Here is a 25,230-nt window from a genome sequence, read left to right as displayed (position 1 = left end):
GTCCCAGTACTCCAGGTTTTTTCCTAGAAACATTACTCGCCTCCACTGTTGAGTTCTATCTTAATCACCTCCTTTCTCCTCCTGTCCCCGCTCCTTTCCCCTCCCCCTCCCCTGACTCCAGCAGCCGTTCCTGGAGGTTAAGGTTCTCGAGACGACCAAACGTTCCCGACGTAACCTGGGACTGGACTGCGACGAGCACTCCACTGAATCCCGCTGCTGCCGCTACCCGCTAACGGTGGACTTTGAGGCTTTCGGCTGGGACTGGATCATCGCTCCCAAGCGCTATAAGGCCAACTACTGTTCGGGCCAGTGCGAATACATGTTCATGCAGAAGTATCCACACACCCACCTGGTACAACACGCCAACCCCAGAGGCTCAGCAGGGCCCTGCTGTACCCCCACTAAGATGTCGCCCATCAACATGCTCTACTTTAACGACAAGCAGCAGATCATCCACGGCAAGATCCCTGGCATGGTGGTGGATAGGTGTGGCTGCTCTTAGACCCAACGGAAGTCATGCATAATCGTGCACGCCTAACTCCACATAATTTCCACCCAAAACCCTGACTAAGCGCTCCTCTGGCACCAGACTTTATCCCCCTTCGCACTCCGCCACAAAAAAATCCCATGGGACCTCCATTCTCTTAGTTATTCATTTTAGTCAAACATAAAAATGAAATATGAAATGAAGATAGGACTGAGGCTGAGTGGTAGAAATATATATTGAATATTATAAAGGGGATGTGTCTGTGGAGCAGCTTGAGAAACTTATGGTAAATAAGACAAAACTATGTTTTAGGTGTTTGTTCGTTTTGTGGTTGGTTTTCTTCAAAAAAAAGTTTGAAAGAAAATGTCTATCAGGTTTTTTGAAAAGATGGTGTCTTTGTTGAAATGTCCTGGATAGTGGATCCAGGCTGATGGAGGGAGACATTCCTAAGCAGTTACAGTATATTATCATTTTCCCACATCTTTACTTCCAAGCAAATTCAGTTCTGAGGTGAGGGGCCAAACTGTTTTATCTGTGTAAAAAATGCTTTATTCACATATTATACTCCTATCAATGGAATTTGTTTCACAACCAAGACATTTATAGACAGTGCCAATAGAGGGGGACTTTGTCTACTAATTACCAGTGCTATTGTGAATGCTTCATTTTTAGCATCTTTGTCATTACAAAACAAATCTCCCTTACTTGTCTACTTTTAGACTTAAAAGTTTATGAAATTAATCCAACATTTTATGAAAATAATGTTCTAAAGGTTTAAAGTGTTGAGATCCAAAGCCAAACACTGTGCCCTCTGAACCCGTTCACAGTTATTTTGAGAAAAATAAGAAAATAAATTATTTATAAATTAGTTATTTCACTACCTTTAAAGGGGCAGTGCAGTCAAAAACGTGATTTCCCTATGTTTTATATTATTACCACACTGAGGTTGGAATAATATTGTGAAAACTATGATAATACCCTTTTAGTGTAAGAGCTTTTTGAAAAGGCCGCCTGGCGACACCTGGTGATGTCGCCAGGCAGTATGAGTTAATAAACCAATAACAGAGAGTTTGCCCTCCTCTCTGACAATGGGCAAGTTCATTTTGCATGGCCCGGTGCCCCGTGTAGGTGGAGTTTGTACATTTTAGACCATTCCATTGGTCCTTACGTGAAATCTCCAGCCACCCGGGGCACCGGGCCAGGCCAAACGAACTTGCCCAATAACAGCAAGTTTTCAGGTTACATGTCCTTCCCATTAGCCTCCTCCAATTAGGCTCCTCACTCAGACCACTCAAATTCCTTCTTGAGAAATATTTGGAATATTTGAAATATTTTTGTTTATTTGGAATATTTGAATTGAAAACAATCACAGTAAGGTACTTAATTGATACCAAGAAAATATTTGAAATTGAGATAAAAACATCTGCAATGGACCTTTAAAAGTGAACAGGAAAGGGTTGTAATACACATTCTGTTTTACTGCAGAAGCTCATAACAGCTCAGGTGACCTCAATATCAACCTGCACACAATGTTTAGATGAACTAAGACAAACATGTCAAAGCTACACCCATAAAACCTTCTGGTTGGTCTAGGGCACGCAATTTTAGAATTCAAGATTTGGCTTGTTAGATTTTTGTATAGCCCATCTTTGGATATCTATTACATATCAACTAAATCAAGAATATGGGAATCATGCAAGGGTGCCAGTTTACACTACTGTAATAGTCAGATTATTTTGTATGGAGTAAATTCACAGTGAAAGGGAACCCCACAAGTACATTGACTAACCTGGTCCACATGACTATAGCCTACTTAGGCGGTGTTTACACAGGCAAGCAAATTCTGATCTTTTTCCCACTAATTGGTCTTTTAACCACTCACAGATCTTTTTCAGAGTGGTCCTGATTGATCAGAAGAGAGATTAGTGAAAAAAAGATCAGACTTGGGCTACCTGTGTAAACGCAGCCTTATATACTTCTGTCGTTTTCACTCTGCACACTGTGCATTTACCATTCCCATTTACACAAACAAACCTAATGATCAGAGGACCAAATTTATTCTGACAAGTTGCTATGGTGGGAATGTTAAGATGGTTGTGGCAAATAAGACAACCTTGTGTTGGAAAGAAAATCAAATGCTTGATTGACATAGGCCTTCATACTAGTAAGTAAAGGGAAGAAGAGCTAGATTGTGAGTCATATAGAAAATAAGGAACATTGATACGGACAAGAATACAGCTGAAATGCCATTTCTAGTTTAGAGAGAACATATATTTTGATTGAATATCTCAATGCCCCCACCCCCCCACCTCAACTGCATCTGTAACATGCAGTAAATATTGGAAGTGCTTGAACAGAGTGTAGATTAGAAAGTCTGTCTTGTCTCCTGGATGTCAAAGCGAAGATATCCCTTTGTTAAAAACGAAAGCACTATGCTGTTGGATAAAGGAAGAGCCTTCTGACATTATATATAAATAATATATGTATATAATAAAAAGGGGTACAAAAAATACTTTCTGGGCACTACCTTACCAACAATAAATTTTGCACTATGGGACGTTCATGGCGTGAGGAGTCGTGTTGTTTGTATTTTACCTTATCGAGCACAAGAGCTTTTACAATTGAAAAAAGAACGGTCCAAGCGTCTGGCGATACACCATGTGGATAGACTAGTGAGCCTTTCACTTCTTTTGTTACCATCACACTTTCCTGACTTCCTTTTCGTCTGAAGCGGAGGCCTGTCCATATTCTCACGCTCCTCTTACACTCATCTCAGAAACCTGGACTGACCAGCGGCCAAAAGGCCTCCTCGGCCTCCCGGGGTGATAAGTCGTGTGTTACAAGTGTCTGGACCGATGAACATACAACGCTTTAAACTGGAAATGCCCCTCCGTCAACTTCAATCAATCTGTCATCAACTCTGAGAGACTTTTGTCCTTTTGAATTTGAGCGACTTGTGTTGACAGTCTAACCACAGACATGTTTTGCCTTTGTGTGTTTTGAGTGAAAGTGCCCATATTAGAATGGGAAAAAGTATCCAGGGATCGTTAGCCAAAGTAGAGGATGATATGTGTGCTGTAACTTTTGTAACTGCAGGAATATATATGCTAAACAATTTCAAAGGAAGAAAAAAAACGTGGTATGGGCAGCGGTTGGAAACAATTCAACTGGTCAAGTGTCTCTGTATTTATTAAGATCAAATCAATGAATTTCAAAGTATGTCTACCTCACTTCAGCATTCTGTTATAAATTTGACAGTTAAGTTTTGTTATGAGTTAATCTGTGCAAACTTGTAACCTGGATAAGTAAACCCAAAAAAGTAGACTAAAGCCACAGGGTCACCTTGGTCTCAAGTCAAGATTGAGTAATTGACAGCTGAGTTCAAAAGAGTGACTGAAGCAAATAGCTAAAGGTAATGTATACTGACAAAAGAAGAAGAAAATGGCTGTGCCCAGGACCATGGCTGAACTCTGGCTAATGCTGTGGATAAAGTTGCATTTTGAATTTTTGTGTCTGTATACTGGTATGTGTAAGAAAGTGTTTTCATATATATAAAAATATGAGAGGAAAAAATCTCTATGTAAATAAATACCCAAATGTTGACATTTTATGTTTTGGACAGGTTCTCTGCTTCTGTTTTTGCCAACTTTCTTTTGCTTCCATTTGTTCATCATGTTGTATAGATAAAATTCACCCCAACATTGTAGTTTAATGGTTGTGCATATTAATAATTGTTCCATTGTTATTTTTTTCTTTTTTTGTTATTTGTTTCCTGTCTTATTTTGTACAATAAATCATTTATTTAGCGAAATTCACGGCTGATTGATTGACCTTTCCCTGTGTTTCTCTGGCTACCCCTACCCTAGCCCACTGCCACACCTTACTTGTGGCATTTCCAGCTCCTAACTTATAAACATACCTGTCATGGTCACACAAAATGCATTTAAGAGGTCAGGTACTGCCTGGTGGCATCCTGACTCTTGGGATGGGTGAGGGGAACAGGAAACTCTGACATTAATTCTGAGGCTAATTGGTGGAAGAGAGAGAGGAGGAGAGAAACAGGCCCGAAGAGAAAGGTTTAGTGTTGGGAGGCCATTGTTTAGATTTCGTACGGGATCTAGCATGACCCAATTAATATGTCACCTGATAGGATGGCCTCTCATCAACCTAATTTAGCGAATCAATGGGGGACAAATGAGACTGAACACGGAGCTCTTTACTGATGCAAATGCACACAGACCACCCACCCCAGAGAAGAGAACATTGACGCCAGCAATGACATAAACCTTACGACATGCTCACACAAAAACGTTTCCAAACAAAACATTCACACCCTCATCTGCCCATAATCACACACTGAAAATCAAACTCTCACCTATGCGCACACATAGCTAGATATTTACAACTAATTTCTGGCCTATATGGACCACTAAAAGCCACAGGGGACCTGTTCTCAGTCAATGTCGTCTTCAATGAAAAACAGTCAAACTAGTAGCGTACAGATCATTTGAGGGAGGGTGGGAGAGACCTCAACTTCATGCTGCCAAAGGACAATCAGATCCCCTCAGGTAAGCTACAAGTGACAGGCACTGGTTAAAGTGCTAAAGTGGCAATTATTTAGCTACTAACACTTTGTCCAACTTCCACAACTACTCCTTATCATCATTAGTCATTTACATTACTACAAACATTACAGCGAAATTTGTCACTATACTTTAACATATAAAACATTAAACCACTGACAACAGCTACAAATCATAAAATATACCTGTTTAAATGCACTCGAGGGGAAAACAGGAAAAATATTAAAATCTTACAAAACTCCCAAGAAAGAGGGTTGGGAAGTTTATGATTGCAGCAATAGCCATAAAGTGAAGAAAAGTTCATTGAAGGTAAATTGGGGGCAGCACTCAATAGGATTGATTGCTGAACACAGTAATCAGTAACACCTTTGTGTCCTGCTCAATAACAGACCAGTGTTCAGAGAGGGAGGTTGTTCAAGAAAAATCACACTTGTTCACTTGTGTGAAGGATGAAAGAGTCCAATTCTGCCCATTTCGGGGACGCTTCAACTTCCAAGTGATAATTGCCTCCATCCCAAATTACTGTCTCAGGGAAAATTCAAGTGTTTTGGTTAAATTGTTTAAATATGAAGAGAAAGAAAACAGTATTGGTTGTGTTAGTAGGTATTGCTGGTGCTATAGCATATGCTTAAGGAGACTTTTAGCTGGAGTTTGATTTAAATGATATTGTGAAATGTAGTAAGAACAATGTCAGAAGTCCAATAACAGTCACGTTTTATTACAGATCTAGAAACGATCTATTCATTATTAACTGTTTACAAACCCACTTAGCAAACGTGTTAAAGGGATAGTTCATCCAAATTAAAAATCACAGTGTAAGGAAAACAATATGAAAGTAGTCTGGAAAAGCAGACCACAACAATCCATGCTTTTGTTTACCCTGGCTCAAATCCCCAAATGCCAACTAGCGTTTCTGTTCAAAAATCAATGCCAAGTCAATACTTCATGTTTGAAATGCTATGCCTAAATCATCCCAAAGTGTCTGAAATGTATTTTGTAGCACTATTAAATTACTGTAAGATGATGCATTTATCATTATGAAGTTAGCACAAGTGTGCAGCCAGGAATCCAAACTGGCCAACTATTGAAGTGCGTATCTGATATAACAATGAATTCCCAACTGAAAAGTAGCTTAGTGCCTCCACACTTGTTACAGCATGTCCACTGAGTGACATGTCACAAACCTGGTGCAGTGGTACCACAACACCTGGTTTGCAGAAAACTATTGACAGGTTTAGCTATATGTTGTTTAGTTATTAAAATCCCTGCCAGGGAACATCAACCCTTTCTCCCCTCCAGAGCAGAGCAGATACAGCAGGACCATCCCTCCCCTGGAGGAGTTCCTTTAACACCTGAAGGGGTACACAGACTTATTTCCCAACAGCAATAGGACAAGTTTACTCAAGGGTTGTTAGGACACTTGTGGGAAATTAGATAAGATCTTTAATTTCCAACTTTTACATAGTGTAAAGATTATTTCTTACTGAACAGCACAGGTTGGTATTTTACCACTGTAAAACAAGAGTAACAAGTTTTTAAAAAATACAAAATTAAATCATTAAAAAAGTACAAATATAAAATTGAATCAATTATTTCCAAATCGGTCTGCTCGTTTCCTCTTCTTTACCTGAAATGGGGGGGGGAATGAACATGTAAGGAACATTCTCAATAAATGTCATGTGTTTCAAATGTATACAGAAGAGCATATACAGAATTAATTGTAAATTGTGACTCAGGATTTATATTTTTGGAATATTCATGTGCAACAATAATAGAGCTTTCTTATCAAGTGAGATTAGAATAGCTGAATTGTCATTTAAATGACGGGGTGGTGGTGAGGAAGCAGAAACATCACATCAGAGTATTAAGTCAGTATCAAAACAAGCAGGCCTGATACCTGCAACATTACAACTGCAAGCATCATCCTTACATATATGTTTTAGTCATTTGATTACTTATTTAAGCAAAATCATTCATAACCACATTGTATGTTAGATATCATAACAGCAGAACTAAGCAATGCACAAAACACTAACTGCTTGTCATTGCTGGATGACTATATAGGTCATCGACATGCTCCGATACCATCTGGAATTCCTTTGTGTATGTTCAAGGGAACATCAATCATTCAAGACATTTTCAAAAAACTCAAGGTAGAAACTTTGAGAACTGTAAAGTTAGACTCTACGCCTGTATACCCCTATGAACTTTGGAAACAATTACCAAGAATATTAATTGTGTAATGTGGTAATTAAGCCATCATTTACACTTGTTAAAGATGACTTACATTACATTTACCCAACAGATTTGACACATCTATTGACTCAAAATAGGTTCATAACATCAACTAAAATGTTTGATTTTGCCTAAATATCGAGGCAATGCCCAATTCTTCTTCTTTCAGAACTTTGCTATTCTTCATTCTTTTTCTGTTCTAAAACATTCTAATAGCAACTTACAAAACATTCTTATACCCTCCTTCCCAACACACAACTATATGAACATTTCATTCGCTTATTTTGAATGTTTCTCACAACAGTGTTTGATCACTTACAAATCTGTCCCACCAGCTCTCTTTTGGCAACAACAAGAACATGAAAACAAAACCTTTTGTACCTCGCTATCTTCGGCCCCAACTACAGCAGCAGCAGTGAGAATCCCAAACCTCTCCTTCCTCTTTTTCAGCTTCTCGTCGACTTCAACCTGCAACACAACATCAGAAATGGATGAGGAGACTTAGTCTTTTGGAAAAGCAACAAATAAATGACATTCCGCTGACAGAAATGCCAAAGTACATTAAGTAGGGGGGAAGAAAAATACCCCCAAATTCTGGGTGTAAATTAAAAGGCTGAAAATCTGGTGGCCTGGCAAATAATGTTAAGGTTATGTGAGGACACAGCAAGCTTTTCCCTCATACACTGTGTTCTGGCAAGAGATTGCCAACAAGAACAAACTGACAGATTCCAGGTCACTGGTCAAACCTCCAAAACACAACCCTTGAGGTCAGCTCCATCCCCGTCCACATCCCAGAACCAACGTGAGGAGCGGGATGGGCTGAGAGTGGGACGCCAAATACAGCATTACTACCTTAAAGACCAACAAAGAAGGCAAATATGAGCTTTTGATTGCGCTACCACCATAATTGCTGAATTAAGAAGAAAAATAAGTTGGTCAAAGACACATATTTTTCAGAAGTTTACATTTGTGGCCATAGGCTACTTCAGCAATAATCAAATCAAAGTTTATTGGTCACGTGTACAGGATACAGGGTGTAAACAGTACAGTGAAATGCTTCCTAGTAAGCTCTCCTCAACACAGGTTTCTAGACTAACTTTTTCCACTGGTGGCACCAGTAATACACATTTTTTCAGTTAATGGCACAAGCACATGATTTGGCCCTGCGCAGGAATATTGAACTGACCTGTGGCCCATAATGTACCTGCATTCCATACAGAACCAGGCTAAAAATGACTAGCCATCTTTTAAATTAGAATTCCCTTGCAGGGCTTGACATTCAGATAAATTTGCCATTGGCACACCGGGCCAGTGTCAACTGAAAGCTACTGGCCCCCAATTAAAATAAATCTGGCCTGGAAAAGCAGATGCTGCACACATCATTTAAATGTTCTCTTTAATTTGCGGGCTGAGAAAGTAGCCTATAGTATATAATGACCTAACCTCCATACACAAATATTAATTTTAACTTGACAATATCAGATTTACATTGATTGTTTAAAGGGAAAAAATGTAACCTTTGAGCAATCTCAAAAAGTGTGTTATTGTTAGCGATCTTGAACAGTCAATATACAGTTGTAGGGCTCTATAAAATCTGCTTTTGGTAAATTCAGTTTTCCCAGGTTCCCCTATTTTTTTTCAGGTTTTCACACTTTTTTAATAGAAAAACAACACAAATCTGATGTTCTAATAAGTCCACAACAATGCTTAAACCACATCAGGAGAAGGTGTGTTGGGGGTGTAGTTTCCCTTTAATTCAGTTCACCGACGACACGACGGTGGTAGGCCTGATCACCGACGAAGATGAGACATGCTATAGGGAGGAAGTCAGAGACATGGTTGTGTGGTGCCAGGACAACAACCTCTCCCACAACGTCAGTAAGACAACGGAGCAGATCTTGGACTATGGAGGAAACGGAGGGCCGAGCACGCCGCAATTCACATTGACGTGGCTGTAGTGAAGTGGGTCGAGAGCTTCAAGTTCCTCTGTGTTCACTTCACTAAGGATCTATCATGGTCCAGACAAACCAGCACAGTCGTGAAGAGGGCAAGACATTGCCTCATCCGCATCAATAGGCTGAAAAGATCTGTCATTGGTCCCCATATCCTCAAAAAGCTCTACAGCTGCACCACTGAGAGCATCCTGACCAGTGGCATCACTGCCTGGTATGGCAACTGCTCGGCATCCGAGCATAAGGCGCTACAGAGAGTAGTAAGTACAGCCTAGTACATCACTGGGGCCAAGCTTCCTGCCATCCAGGATCTATATACTAAGCGATGTCAGAGGAAGGCCCAAAAAATTGTCAAAGACTCCAGTCACCCAGGTCATAGACTGTTCTCTCTGCTACCGCACAGCAAGCAGTACCGGAGCGCCAAATCTAGTCTAGGCTCTTTAACAGTTTCTACCGCCAAGCCATAAGACTGTTGAACAATTAATCAAATGGCCACCCACACTATACATTGACATCCCTGCTACTCGCTGTTTATTATCTATGCATTGTCACTTTGCGCCTACCTACATGTACAAATTACCTAGACTAAACTGTACCCCACACAAATTGACTGTACCCCCTGTATATAGCCTCAGTATTGTTATTTTATTGTGTTACTTTTCATAGAATGTTTTACTTTAGTTTATTTTGTAAATATTTTCTTAACTCTATTTCTTGAACTGGATTGTTGGTTAAGGGCTTGTAAGTAAGCATTTCACGGTAAGGTCTACTACACCTGTTGTATTTGGCGCATGTGACAAATAACATTTCATTTGATTGAAGCTACATACCAGTCTATCAACCAAGCTCCCCCTTAAAACCCTGGCTCTCCAGATACTGACCATTCTCAATGTAAGATACTGCTTTTCTAGTACTGCCAGAGAAATTCCTTCATTCGCTGGAATGATAAAGCAGTCCCCTTGAAAAGCTGCCTGCAAATCCTCTCTCCTGAATTAGACAAGTCCACAGGTCTCATTTGAGTTGGGGGCCCGGTCCGAAGATCCGAGACTCTCAAACCAGAACTGTGAATTGGTGCTAGATTCGAAGAACCCAATCACGTGGCTCCAGTCTCAAACACTATGATGACAAGCTTCTCCATCCTCGTGCTGACATCCACAGTCATTTCTGGTTTTGAAGGGACGTCAAAGCTGTGAGTCTGAACAACATTCAAATGCAGAGAATGGAAAGCCAAACCATGTGCCTATAAAGTGTCTGACCTACACTATATACCCCTTCAGATTAGTGGATTCAGCTACTTCAGCCACACCTGTTGCTGACAGGGGTATAAAATCGAGCACACAGCCATGTAATCTCTGTAGACAAACATTGGCAGTAGAATGGCCTTACTGAAGAGCTCAGTGACTTTCAACGTGGCACTGTCATAGGATGCCACCTTTCAAAAAAAGTCAGTCGTCAAATTTCTGCCCTGCTGGAGCTGCTATTGTGAAGTGGAAATGTCTAAGAGCAACAACAGCTCAGGAGCGAAGTAGTAGGCCACACAAGCTCACAGAGCGGGACCGCCGAGTGTTGAAGCGCATAGCGCGTAAAAAATAGTCTGTCCTCAGTTGCAACACTCACTACAGAGCTCCAAACTGCTTCTGGAAGCAACTTCAGCACAATAACTGTCTGTCAGCAGCTTCATGAAATGGGTTGCCATGGCTGAGCAGACGCACACAAGCCTAAGATCTGAAGTGCTGTAAAGCGTGCCGCCATTGGACTCTGGAACAATGGAAATGCGTACTCTGGAGTGATTTATCACGCTTCACCATCTGGCAGTCAGATGGACGAATCTGGGATTGGTGGATGCCAGGAGAACGCTACCTGCCCGAATACATAGTGCCAACCTTCAAGTTTGGTGGAGGTAGAATAATGTTCTGGGGCTGTTTTTCATGGTTTGGGCTAGGCCCCTTAGTTTCAGTGAAGGGAAATCTTAACGCTACAGCATTGTGACATTCTAGACGATTCTGTGCTTCCAACTTTGTGGCAACAGTTTGGGGAAGGCCCTTTGTTGTTTCAGCATGACAATGCCGCCGTGTACAAAGGAAGGTCCATATATACATGTTTTTTTTTAAAAAGTGTGGAAGAACTTGACTGGCCCGCAAAGAGCCCTGACCTTAACCCCATTGAACACCTTTGGGATGAATTGGAACGCCGACTGCGAGCCAGGCCTAATCACCCAACATCAGTAATGCTCATGGCTGAATGGAAATAAGTCCCTGCAGCAATGTTCCAACATCTAGTGGAAAGCCTTCCCAGAAGAGAGGAGGCTGTTATAGCAGCAAAGGGGGAACTAACTCCATATTAATGCCCATGATTTTGGAATGAGTTGTTCGATGAGCAGGTGCCCACATACTTTTGGTCATGTAGTGTACCTTCTTCCTGGCTCTGCCTTCACCAACCACCCTTATATTCAACAGGAATGGATTGTTTTGGCCCCTTCACAGTGAAGATGTGCCGAAGGAATGAGAAGAGGTGGAGAATCTTTTCATTTCCAATTACTTGATACTATTTTCACACAATACATCAAGATATTGATGAACAGAAGAACATAATCATATACTGAGAGGATATGTTTGTCACAAAAGATTGAGTTGAGGGAAGGGTTGTTTCAGTGTTGGCCTATGAAAAGAGTTGTGCATTTCTTTAAGGCCGGCACAGTCAGTGAAAGGCTCTGTGGGTTCTCCATAGTTCACATGGCAAACTCTCAAAAACCGGTTGTCCCCCCCTGCCCCTGTGATGCCTTAAGCAGAGGCCAGTGTTGACACAGTGCTGGCCAATCTAATTTTGATTGTCAGGAGCAGGGAACAGCAATCCCCCTCCACCCCCGAGATCATCAAGTTCATCCCCCCCACCCCTAGAACAATATTCAGCCATTCCTGGGCCTCACGGAGTGAGCTCACTGGAGTTAATCTCTCAGTCCTCTCTATCCTCCCTCTCTTGCTCTCCCTCTTCCTCGCTCTCTTTCTTTCTCTATTCACAAAGCCATTCTAGAACAGCTTGAATTAGTGACAGTTATTATTCAGACTAATGAGTAAAAAATCAGAGGCTACAATAGTGGACCATGGCATGTAGCTAAGTGCATTCATAAATCTATCATTCTTAACTAAATGCAAAGACGAGGGGAAAATGAACCGGTCAGAGCTGAGATGACGGGTCTAACTCTTTTCGTATGATGTCACTTTTTCCACAAATCACAAAATTGCCCACAGAAACACTCAAATACGAAAGCTTTCAGACATCGCTATTTCTGATTAATAGAAACCGACAAAGAACTCTCGAACATCTATCAATGTTGTTTCCACATCATTTCAACCCCCCAAAATCTATGTGATGACGTTGAATCAACGTGGAAAATTAATTTGGATTTGCAAAAAGTTTTTAAAAAGTAAGTTTACTTTGAATTTTTTTTTTTGATTTCACATTGAATTCACATTAGTTGACAACTCTAATATTACTAATATTTCTACTACTCTACATAGCATTTTAGTTACCGTTTATACACACTGCATATTTATTTATATACTGGATTCTTGACATAGCTCACTGTAATATATATTTGCTGAGCAATTAGTGTTTTTTGAGGTCGGTTCGGTTTCGATTATAATTTTTTTAATGAAATACACTATGCATTATGTGAGTTGAATGCTTTAACACAGAATAAAACAATGAATAAAGGTCCCATGATGGCAGTTGCCATTACTGCTTATCACTTATTAACCATCATTTATTCACATTACTTTAATAAAATTTCAGTTGTGTGTCTTTGTTTTTATTTGACTACTATTATTTAATTCCAAGTCATCACCTCATCTCTATAGAGCTGCTGCCTTATACTGTCTGACAAAATCACTATTTTAGTAGTTCTTTAAAATAAATAAGGCATATTTTTATGACTGCTGAATGCCAACTATTGTTCACTTAGATCATGTATTTTCAGGAAGAGATACCTTCACGAAGCAACTGCTCTCTATCCCTCTCAATAGTGCAAATCCCCATTCAAATCCCTCAGTTTAAGATTGAGATATGTATTTTTTGCATGGGCTGTATCTCAATCAACCGCATCCACCCAATGTTGGCCTTCTGAAAATCGGTAGCATCCAAATGCTTTGGCTTACAAACCAATATGACCACTCTATAGATAGAGGACTCGTCTGAAGGTAACCCATACAAACGAATGGAAGTATGGAGGTAGTTTTGCGCCAACAAAAATAAGGGGTTAAATGTGTCAAAAAATATATACATTTCCTGAGCTTTCTTATATCTCCTAAATATAGGACACTTCAAAACCTTATTCAGTTGGGTTCATTTTTTACTGTATTTTCCACCAATTTATGAATGTGTTATTGAATGCATTTCAATGGGCAATAGTAGTAAAGGCCAAATTAAACATTGTTTCAAATATATAAATATTTTTATACCTAAGGGGTCATAAAATTAAAAATCAAAAAGCTAAATGATCCATGGTATGACCATCTTAAAACAATTCCATATGTTAGCTTAGTATCCCCCAACAGCTTAAGACTGAGGTTTAAAATAGCACTACTAATATTTTTTCCTGCTGTATATATATTGATATATATATATCAATCTTAGTATAGCTTGTGTAAATTAATTTGGTGTAGATGCGTATAGATTGCATTTGGATTACTGTTACAGTGCTATTTGGGTTGTTAATTGGATTCGTTTCGACATTTCTTTATTTCTTGTTCTTAGTTTAAGTTGATTATTTGTGTACACCTGTTTGACATTTTACTGCATTATTAGGAGCTAGTAACATAAGCATTTTGCTGCACCCACTATAACATCTGCTAAACTGTGTAAGCGGGCTAATAAACTTTGTTTTGAACTCAACCAAATGTAAATCAAAACTAGATGTTGAACTGACGTCTGTGCCCCTATTCTGAGGGACATTAAATTATGTGACATGTCAAGAAGCCTTCTTTATTTTCCCAGATATGTATGGCCAGATTGGACAGATGGCCCTCTATACTTCTATTCAAAAGTGTGTGTGTACATTTGAGTGTGGTTCCATACACTTTGTGGGGGGGGGGGAAGGGCCCATTGCTATTATAATTCCAGATTCAAATGCAGATAGAGCTGAAAGTCCAGCCAAGCCTCCTCCTTAAAAATCACACATGTAAATGATGGTCCTTCAAATGAGTAGACAAATGCCTGGTCTATGTGTGGAGAATGATAAATGGCCAAAGCTGGGGATTCAGTTATTCACTCATTCATTCTTAGGACAGATAAATTAAATTTGGCTCATTGCTTTTCTTCAATTCAAATTAAAGTATGCATGATGTGGTAATGCAGAAAACGTCTCCTCAATTGTCTTTTGTGGAATGCAGGGTAGGGAGAGGGGGGGGCACAGCGTAGTGATTGCCGGCCATCACATATGGGGGAAGTCATCAGTGTCACTCCACTCAAATTCAAACCGTTGCAGATATAAAAAGATTTCAGCAATGATTTAGGTGCTGGTGGGAGCCTTTGACAGCATAGCAGTGACAGTGAGTGGCTGGCTTTGCGGTGTAATAGGCACTAGTGTTCCACTGTATCCTGATACTTCTGTACTTTTCCAATACTATAACATGAAAAACGGTTCAGTACTAGATTGAGAGATTATGAAATCAGTGCAGTCTCTGTCCCCTTATAGCTTGAGTGCACCGTGCTTGCTCCACTTACTCACTGCTAGCTCTAGCCTATCCTGGGGAACAACTGCACTCACTGGGAGTCTGGGATGCATCATGTTAGCTCCCCACTGCACAGAAATGAACGCACTTGAATAATGCAACACGGCATGTAGAAATGATGCAGCTGTTAATTACTTTTTGCAAAACAATGCCCATTACAGGCCAGGACACTTTACAATGCAAGAAGATAGCTTTGTAGGCTAACTTTCATTGCTAGCTTAGACCTGAAGCTAACATCAAGTCACTAACCTAGTACTTTGTTCGTGATAAATTACTTATTTTACGCAAACTATAATGCAAAATATGTTGATTTCAAGCTGAAAAACCATACACCAAAACCATAGTCATTGCCAAAAATGATATGTCTCTCCTGTTTCCATCAGTGTGTGTGTGAATGACGTCATTAGGTCTTGAAATGCTTCTTCTATGCAAATGTTGCTGACCAGTACAATAAGTCCCAAATGGAAAGGAAACGGATTGTTTTTCATCTGTCACCCCATGAAATCAGCAAAAACAAGCTCAACTCAATGCATGCACACACTCTTAGAATATGGAGAGCAGAGGATAAGGGGGGGATACAGTTTTGAACTCTAGGCTTGTTTACACAATTTCTATAACAGCCATCCACCACCATGCATTCTAATTGGTGAGTTGGTGATTAATCAGGCTGGTGATTTTATGCTCACTCACGATTTTAAGTTAAAAGAACAGAGATTTTTTAAAATTGTGTATATAATGTAACAGTTAGTCAAACATATTTGCTTCTAAATACGGGTAGATATGGTTTGTATGACTTAAAGGAATAATCCACTCAAAACTACAAATCCCTATGATTTACATTGTTAAATAATGCAAATATATGAGAACAATATAGGTTGCAATTTTTTGGGCAATTTCAGCGTTATAATAAGTTAGGAAGCAACATGTGAAAATCTGCGGTGCTCAAGTTGACTACAAAACCCACAAAGCAATGCTCCCCCTAGAAAGACTGGCTGGGTAGCAAGGTAGCTAGCTAGAGAACGCAACACACAATAATACAAAAGTCAATATCAGCATGCGAAGTATTTAGCTAGCTGTAAAATTCCTGAAACATATGGCATTATCTGACTATGTTCAACCTGGTAGAGATTGGGTTTCTAGCTCAAAGCTGTGTGAGCCAAGTTGCTATGGCAACGCGGCAAGGGCCCTGCGAGCCTGCAAGATTGAAGACAAGAGGAGAAAACTGCTTTGCGCAATGGTAGTTGAAGGAAGAAAGGATATTAACATTTGAACAAAATATACACTTTGTCGTAACGATTAAGACAGATGGATGGGTGGCGCAGCATTCTAAGGCACTGCATCTCAGTGCTAGAGGTGTCACTACTACAGACACCCTGGTTCGAATCCAGGCTGTATCACAACCAGCCGTAATTGGGAGTCCAATAGGGCAGTGCACAATTGGCCCAGCGTCGTCCGGGTTTGGCTGGTGTAGGCCGTCATTGTAAATAAGAATTTGTTCTTAACTGACTTGCCTAGTTAAATAAAGGTCACGTGTTCAAGACAAAAAATGCATAGTGTAGTGGCTACGGTTTTGGATTTTCTGGAAACCCGACTTGCCATGGCTAAAAATATAGATTTTTATGTAGCTGCTTCCCACGCCGCTGACTACATAGTAGCTTGCTCAGTTATTTATTTATTTTACCAGGCAAGTCAGTTAAGAACAAATTCTTATTTTCGATGACGGCCTAGGAACAGTGGGGTAACTGCCTGTTCAGGGACAGAACGACAGATTTGTACCTTGTCAGCTTGGGGGTTTGAACTTGCAACCTTCCGGTTACTAGTCCAACGCTCTAACCACTAGGTTCCCCTGCCGCTTTGATTGGCGATGACGCCTTTGTCTGGTGTAGCTTACATAAAAATGTCATGTTGTACACAAAGGACATGGTTCAAATGTTAGAACTATTGAATTCCATGCCTTACTAGGCTATTCGAGTTTCTCCTGTACTTTTGCATACTTCTTATGCAGTAGTTCTGAAAGTAGTACGCACGGTAGTACGTAGGGACTGTAGTACGCATGGTTCACAAAAATTGCATACCATTTCACATACAGTACCGGTCAAGTTATAGAACACCTACTCATTCAAGGGTTTTTCTTTATTTAAAAAAACTATTTAATAGTAGTGAAGACAATAGTGAAGACACCAAAACCATGAAATAAAACATATGGAATCATGTAGTAACCAAAAAAAGTGTTAAAACAAATCAACATTTATTTTATATTTCAGATTCTTGGAATAGCCACCCTTTGCCTTGACAGCTTTGCACACTGTTGGCATTCTCTCAACCAGTTTCATGAGGTAGTCACCTGGAATGCATTTCAATTAACAGATGTGCCTTCTCAATGAGATTCAGTGCCTTAGACTGCTGCGCCACTCAGGAGCCATTTACAGATCCTTCAGGAAGTGTTCACACCCCTTGACTTTTTCCACAATTTGGTGTGTTACAGCCTGAATTTAAAATGTATTAAATAGAGATTTTTTGTGGTCACTGGTCTACACATAATACCCAATAATGTCAAAGTATTTTTTTTTTAAACAAATTAATCAAACAAATGAAGACTACATTTCTTGAGTCAATAAGTAAGTATTCACCCCCTTTGTTATGGCAAGTCTAAATAAAATCAGGAGTAAACATTTGCCTAACAAATCACATAATCAATACATTGCATGGACTCCCTCTGTGTGCAATAATACTGCTTAACATTATTTAATGGGCACATTTTGCACAATACAGGTGTGGAAAGCCTGACAGGTGTACAGGTGTGGAAAGCCTGACTTTAAAAAAAAGACACATAGAATAATAACAATAGCTATTTAGCTAGCATTGGAAAGATACATATTTTAAGCTTCTTTTCTCTTTTTATTTTTTATAACTGGCACTACTCACAATATACTACTATCCTTCAATCAATGTAAGATCACTGATAGATTAGGCTGCGTAATATACAGGTTCTATAAACCTAATATAATTTCATGGAGATTTAGTTGTCTAACTCACCTAACTTTGTGAGAAGCACTAACTGCTGTAAGTTTAACACAAAAGTGACATTGTATATAAAAAAAGCATGATCCCATATTGCCTATGTAAATTGGACATCACAGAAAAAAATAGTACCCACAAATCATTCAGGGGGAGAGCAATAAAAAAATGAAGACATAAAACGTGAAAATGTGTTCTGGCCATCCCACCCCCATTCCCAAAACATGCAAGGCCTCTCTACAAGCTCAACTGCAGATTGTCAAAACTAATCTTGACATTACTGAGAACAAATCTATCCCCAAAGATCAAAAGGTGAAAGGTCAGGAATACTCTGACAGGGATAGAGGGAGGTCACAAAAACAGCACCCATTCCTTTCAAAAAAAAAGAAAAGAGGGGAGGAAATACTACGAAACAAAACAAATTACTGAAAACTGTTGTGAATCTAGCTACCTTATATATTAAATGTACAAATATTAAACATAAATAAAATAAACGTATGGACAGGGTGCAAATGTCAAATGGCGCCGACAGATATGGCAGCTCTGCTTCTAGCTCCTAAGCAACTTTGCCCAGAATTTGTTATTACATACAGCTGGAAAGAACTTTGGATATCAAAGCGTCGGTAACTAGGAATACGACTTTCTCGAATTGGATCCTTTGTTCGTACCCCCCAGGGCAATTTAACTTATTCCAGAGGCTGCTCCAAAACACCGCTGGCGGAGAAGAGGTATTCAGAGTGGACTTCCAGTCCAACTTCCGAGTATATTACTCGCTAATGTTCAGTCTCTGGATAATAAAGTAGACGAGCTCAGGGAGAGGATCTCCCAGAGAGACATCAGGGATTGTAACATACTCTGTTTCACGGAAACATGGCTCTCTCAGGATACACTGTCCCCGTCCATACAGCCATCTGGGTTGTCAGTACATCGGTCAGACAGGAATAAAGAACTCTCCGGGAAGAAGAAAAGCGGGGGTGTATGTTTCATGATTAACTTTGAAATGCCTACAAGGCCCTCCCCCGCCATCCCTTCAGAAAACCTGATCACGACTCCATTTAGCTCCTCCCTTCCTATAGGCACAAAGTCAAACAGGAAGTACCTGTGCTAAGGTCTATTCAACGCTGGTCTGACCTAACGGTATCCATGTTTCTAGATTGTTTTTATCATGCGGACTGGGATATGTTCCGAGTAGCCTTTGAGAATAACAACGAATACGGTGACTGAGTTCATCAGGAAGTGTATAGTAGATTTTGTACACACTGACTATTAAAACCTACAGCACTCGCACAAAACTGAAAGTGTGAACCACTGTGTTTAACCATGGCAAGGTGACTGGGAATATGGCCTAATACAAACATTGTAGTTATTCCCTCCTAAGGCAATCAAACAGACAAAAAGTCAGTACAGAGACAAAGTGGAGTCGCAATTCAACAACTCAGACACCAAAGGGAAAACCAGCCATGTCGCAGACACCGACGTCTTGCTCCTGGACTGTTAAGCTAAACACCTTCTTCACCTGCTTTGAGGATAACACAGTGCCACTGACGCGGCTCGCTACCAAGGACTGTAAGCTCGCCTTCTCCGTGGCCGACGTGAGTAAGACATTTAAGCTTGTTAACCCTCGCAAGGCTGCCGGCCCATACGGCATCCCTAGCCGCATCCTCAGAGCATGCACAGACCAGCTGGCTGGAGTGTTTACAGACATATATAATCTCTTCCTATCCCAGTCTGCTGTCACCACTTGCTTCAAGATGGCCACCATTGTTCCTTTACCCAAGAAAGCAAAGGTGACACAACTAAATGACTATCGCCCCGTAGCACTCACTTCTGTCATCTGAAGTGCTTTGAGAGGCTAGTTAAGGATCATATCACCTCTACCTTACCTGACACCCTAGACCCACTTCAATTTGCTTACCGCCCAAATAGATCCACAGACGACGCAATCGCCATCCACACAGCCCTATCCCATCTGGACAAGAGGAATACATATGTAAAAATGCTGTTCATTGACTATAGCTCAGACTTTAACACCATATTACCCTCCAAGCTGATCATTAAACTCTGGGCACTGGGTCTGAAACCCGCACTGTGCAACTGGGTCCTGGACTTCATGACGGGCCACCCCCAGCTGGTGAAGGTAGGAAACAACACCACCACTTCGCTGATCCTCAACACAGGGACCCCAGAAGGGTATGTGCTTATCTTATCCTGTACTCCATGTTCACCCACGACTGCGTGGCCACGCACGCCTCCAAATCAATCAAGTTTGCAGACACAACAGTAGTAGGTCTGATTACCAACAATGATGAGACAGGGAGGAGGTCAGGACCCTGGGAGAGTGGTGCCAGGAAAATAACCTCTTACTCAACGTCAACAAAATACAGGAGCTGATTGTGGACTTCAGGAAACAGCAGAGGGAAGACGCCCCTATCCACATCGACGGGAACGCAGTGGAGAAGGTGGAAAGCTTCAAGTACACATCACTGATGATCTGAAATGATCCACCCACACAGACAGTGTGGTGAAAAAGGCGCAACAGCGTCACTTCAACCCCAGGAGGATGAAGAAATTTGGCTTGGCCCCTAAAACTCTAACTTACTTTTACAGATGCACAATTGAGAGCATTCTGTTGGGCTGTATCACCACCTGGTACAGCAACTGCACCGCCCGCAGCCGCAGGGCTCTATACTATTATCATAATATAATACAAATTTTCCACCATAATTTGCAAATAAATTCATAAAAAATCCTACAATGTTATTTTCTGGATTTCTTTTTCTCATTTTCTCTGTCATAGTTGATGTGTACCTATGATGAAAATTACAGGCCTCTCATCTTTTTAAGTGGGAGAACTTGCACAATTGGTGACTGACTAAATACTTTTTTGCCTCACTGTATGTCTTAATTCCATTATTTTACTTTTAGATTTGTGTTGTATTGTTGTGAATTGTTAGATACTAATATACTGTTGGAGCTAGAAACACAAGCGCTTCGCTACACCCCCAATAACATCTGCTAAATATGTGTATGTGACCAATTACATTTGATTTGTTTTAAAGGTGGGGCAGGGTGGCCGTGGCATTGGAGGTGCTTGATTTGCAAGCTGTCAGCTGATTACCCTTCAGATGAAGAGCAGTGGGCCTCATTCTCTGTCCAGTGCCTTGTGGTCTGTTGGGTTGTGGCCTCACTAAATCAACATTGTTCTAATGAGGTGTCACACTTGACCCAGAGCAGCCAAGGCCCCTCTCGTAGGTGTCAGTGCCACAATGGGCAACCCTCCATCTCCAGCGCCTTCCTGACACATTTGATTCATTGGAGACCCTGGGCCCTGTCAGGTCAAATTTACCCCTATCAAAACGCCAGCAGACACTTTCAACCTCACCTCAACAACACTTACAACTCCCACAGCAGTTTTGGAAAACAACCAAGACAAATGCCTTCCCCGGTTAGGCTACACAACCAGCCTTACACATAGACGCACACTTAAACCTGCCACAAACCAGCTTGACCAAACAGGTCTCTTATCAAGGGAGTGGATTAGTAAATCTGTGAGAGAGTTCAGTCGTCTGATGGCACTCACCCCCCCAAACCGTGTGCTGTGTCCCTCGGGTGTTATGAGTCCTGGCCTCTGACTCACTTATCCATAACACTCCTGATGTGAGTAGGTCCACAGAGCAATGTGGGACAGTCTGGTGACAAAAGGCTGAGGCAATATGTGCTGCCAAGATCTATAAATCAAAGGCCATTAAAAGGTGTACTTGTTAGTCACCCCTATGCAATCTCACTGCTCTCAGCTTTTAATAGAGCGCAGAACATTTTTTGGGAAAGAAATGGCTGGCAGACGAACCTTACGAATACTCCTTCTTGTCTTTCTAATGTACAGTTATACAGATGTACAGTTATAATGTACAGTTATACTTTCAGAAAGTATTCACACCCCTTGACTGTTTCCACATTTTCTAATGTAACAGCCTGAATTCAAAATTGATTAAATAGATTGTTGGCCTCACCAATCTACAGTTGAAGTCGGAAGTTTACATACACTTAGGTTGGCATCATTAAAACTCGTTTTTCAACCACTCCACAAATTTCTTGTTAACAAACTATAGTTTTGGCAAGTCGGTTAGGACATCTACTTGTCCTAACAAGTCTGGTTCATCCTTGGGAGCAATTTACAAACGCCTGAAGTTACCACATTCATCTGTACAAACAAAAGTACGCAAGTATAAACAACAGCCGTCATACTGCTCAGGAAGGCGACGCTTTCTGTCTCCTAGAGATGAACGGACTTTGGTCGGAAAAGTGCAAATGCTGGAGGAAACAGGTACAAAAGTATCTATATCCACAGTAAAACGAGTCCTATAATCAACATAACCTGAAAAGGCCACTCAGCAAGGAAGAAGCCACTGCTCCAAAACCTCCATAAAAAAGCCAGATTACGGTTTGCAACTGCACATGGGGACAAAGATCGTACTTTTGGAAATGTCCTCTGGTCTGATGAAACAAAAAAGAACTGTTTGGCCATAATGACCATTGTTATGTTTGGAGGAAAAAGGGTGAGGCTTGCAAGCTGAACACCACCATCCCAACCATGAAGCACGGGGGTGGCAGCATCATGTTGTGGGGGTGCTTTTCTGCAGGAGGGACTGGTGCACTTCACAAAATAGATAGCATCATGAGGAAGGACAATTATGTGGATATATTGAAGCAACATCTCAAGACATCAGTCAGGAAGTTAAAGCATGGTCACAAATGGGTCTTCCAAATGGACAATGAACCCAAGCATACTTCCAAAGTTGTGGCAAAATGGCTCAAGGACAACAAAGTCAAGGTATCCATCACAAAGCCCTGACCTCAATCCTATAGCAAATGTGTGGGCAGAACTGGAAAAATCATGTGTGAGCAAGGAGGCCTACAAACCTGACTCAGTGACACCAGCTCTGTCTGGAGGAATGGGCCAAAATTCACCCAACTTATTGTGGGAAGCTTGTGGAAGGCTACCCGAAACATTTGACCCAAGTTAAACAATTTAAAGGCAATGCTACCAAATACTAATTGAGTGTATGTAAACTTCGGACCTATTATGCCTAGCTAGCAGCAGGCAATCTGGTCACAAAAATCAGAAAAGCAATCAAATTAAATCGTTTACCTTTGATGAGCTTTGGATGTTTTCACTCACGAGACTCCCAGTTAGATAGCAAATGTTCCTTTTTTCCAGAAAAATTATTTTTGTAGCTAAGTTCTTCACGTTTGGCTGAGAAAACGACCGGAAATTGCGGTCACGACAACGCCAAAAAAATATTCAAAATTAGCTCCATAATATCGACAGAAACATGGCAAACGTTGTTTATAATCAATCAAGGTGTTTTTCAAATATCTATTCGATAATACATCAACGGGACAGAGCTTTTTTTCAGTAAGACCGGGTGGAAAAATGGCTACCTCTGTCTTTTGCGCGAGAAATACACAAAGAGCCATCAGGTGGACACTGACGCAATGTTGTACACGCTAATTTTTCAAAATAAAAAGCCTGAAACTATGTCTTGTGATACTAGACACATTAAGGAAGCCATAGAAAAAGGAATCTCATTGATATCCCATTCACTGCTCGATAGGAAAGCATAGGAAGGGACTCTTATTTAGAAACCGCTGCGTTCCTGATTGGATTTCTCTCATTCTTTTGCCTGCAATATCAGTTCTGTTATACTCACAGACAATATCTTTACAGTTTTGGAAACTTTAGAGTGTTTTCTATCCTAAGCTGTCAATTATATGTATATTCTATTTTCTGGTCCTGAAAAATAGCCCGTTTACTTTGGGAATGTTATTTTTCCAAAAATAAAAAATGACCCCTAGATTCAACAGGTTAAGCCAGTATATGTCCAGGCCCGTCTGAAGTTTGCTAGAGAGCATTTGGATGATCCAGAAGAAGATTGGGAGAATGTCATATGGTCAGATGAAACCAAAATATAACTTTTGGGTAAAAACTCAACTCGTCGTGTTTGGAGGACAAAGAATGCTGAGTTGCATCCAAAGAACACCATACCTACTGTGAAGCATAGGGGTGGAAACATCATGCTTTGGGGCTGTTTTTCTGCAAAGGGACCAGGACGACTGATCCGTGTAAAGGAAATAATGAATGGGGCCATGTATCGTGAGATTTTGAGTGAAAACCTTCTTCCATCAGCAAGGGCATTGAAGATGAACCGTGGCTGGGTCTTTCAGCATGACAATGATCCCAAACACACCGCCCGGGCAACGAAGGAGTGGCTTCGTAAGAAGCATATCGAGGTCCTGGAGTGGCCTAGCCAGTCTCCAGATCTCAACCCCATAGAAAATCTTTGGAGGGAGTTGAAAGTCTGTGTTGCCCAGCAACAGCCCCAAAACATCACTGCTCTAGAGGAGATCTGCATGGAGGAATGGGCCAAAATACCAGCAACAGTGTGTGAAAACCTTGTGAAGACTCACAGAAAACATTTGACCCCTGTCATTGCCAACAAAGGGTATATAACAAAGTATTGAGATAAACTTTTGTTATTGACCAAATACTTATTTTCCACCATAATTTGCAAATAAATTCATTAAGAATCCTACAATGTGATTTTCTGGATTTTTTTTCTAACCTCATTTTGTCTGTCATAGTTGAAGTGTACCTATGATGAAAATTACAGGCCTCTCTCATCTTTTTAAGTGGGAGAACTTGCACAATTGGTGGCTGACTAAACACTTTTTGCCCCACTGTATATGCTGTCGTAAAAGCTAGCCAAAGTGACATTTTACTGGTTGAAGTTTAACTGTTTTTTTTCAGTATAATTCAGTTGATTTGCAATGATGACAAACATTACATTAAGCAGGACATTGAAATGAGCCTTAAAATCCTATTACAATCCAAAAGTAGTGTGAAATGAATTCATAAGCAACATTCAAATACAGGCTTTTTTTGCCGTTCTATAAGAACTCCCCCTTGTTCTGCCACCAACTTGCGTGCATTGTCATCGTGCGGCAATCTTTGTAAACACAGAAAGGGGTCTATGTCTTCTTGATTAACTCCAGTGTAGATTTGGCCTTGTGTTTTATGTTATTGTCCTGCTGAAAGGTGAATTTGTCTCCCAGTGTCTGTTGGAAAGCAGACTGAACCAGGTTTTCCTCTAGGATTTTGCCTGTGCTTAGCTCTATTCCGTTTATCTTTATCCTAAAAAAACTCCCTAGTCCTTGCCGATGACAAG

General features: G+C 40.7%; 2 protein-coding genes across 5 annotated transcripts in view; one reads left to right on the top strand and one right to left on the bottom strand.

The window, feature by feature from the left end:
• LOC112216217 (growth/differentiation factor 11) overlaps positions 1 to 4,292 on the top strand; it is a 51,794-nt gene extending 47,502 nt beyond the window's left edge. Inside the window, exon 3 of one of the 2 annotated variants that reach the window (XM_024376065.2) lies at positions 125 to 4,292. In XM_024376065.2, the coding sequence (XP_024231833.1) occupies positions 125 to 502 (378 nt within the window). In that variant the 3' untranslated portion in view covers positions 503 to 4,292. Of the gene's footprint in view, positions 1 to 121 lie in introns of both variants that reach the window. The other variant, XM_024376057.2, reaches the window with a different exon arrangement.
• A 1,475-nt stretch (positions 4,293 to 5,767) lies between these two features.
• The window catches only part of sarnp (SAP domain containing ribonucleoprotein), a 72,565-nt gene continuing 53,102 nt past the window's right edge, over positions 5,768 to 25,230 (bottom strand). For all 3 annotated transcript variants that reach the window (XM_024376075.2, XM_024376090.2, XM_024376082.2), the window contains 2 exons: positions 7,687 to 7,773; positions 5,768 to 6,697 (listed from right to left, as the gene is read on the bottom strand). In XM_024376075.2, the coding sequence (XP_024231843.1) occupies positions 6,656 to 6,697; positions 7,687 to 7,773 (129 nt within the window). In that variant the 3' untranslated portion in view covers positions 5,768 to 6,655. The remainder of the gene's footprint in view (positions 6,698 to 7,686; positions 7,774 to 25,230) is intronic.

The sequence above is a fragment of the Oncorhynchus tshawytscha genome, linkage group LG02 (genome assembly GCF_018296145.1).
Source record: "Oncorhynchus tshawytscha isolate Ot180627B linkage group LG02, Otsh_v2.0, whole genome shotgun sequence".
NCBI lineage: Eukaryota > Metazoa > Chordata > Actinopteri > Salmoniformes > Salmonidae > Oncorhynchus > Oncorhynchus tshawytscha.
The sequence above is the reverse complement of the archived record's forward strand: the minus strand, read 5'-3'. Positions and strand labels throughout refer to the sequence as shown.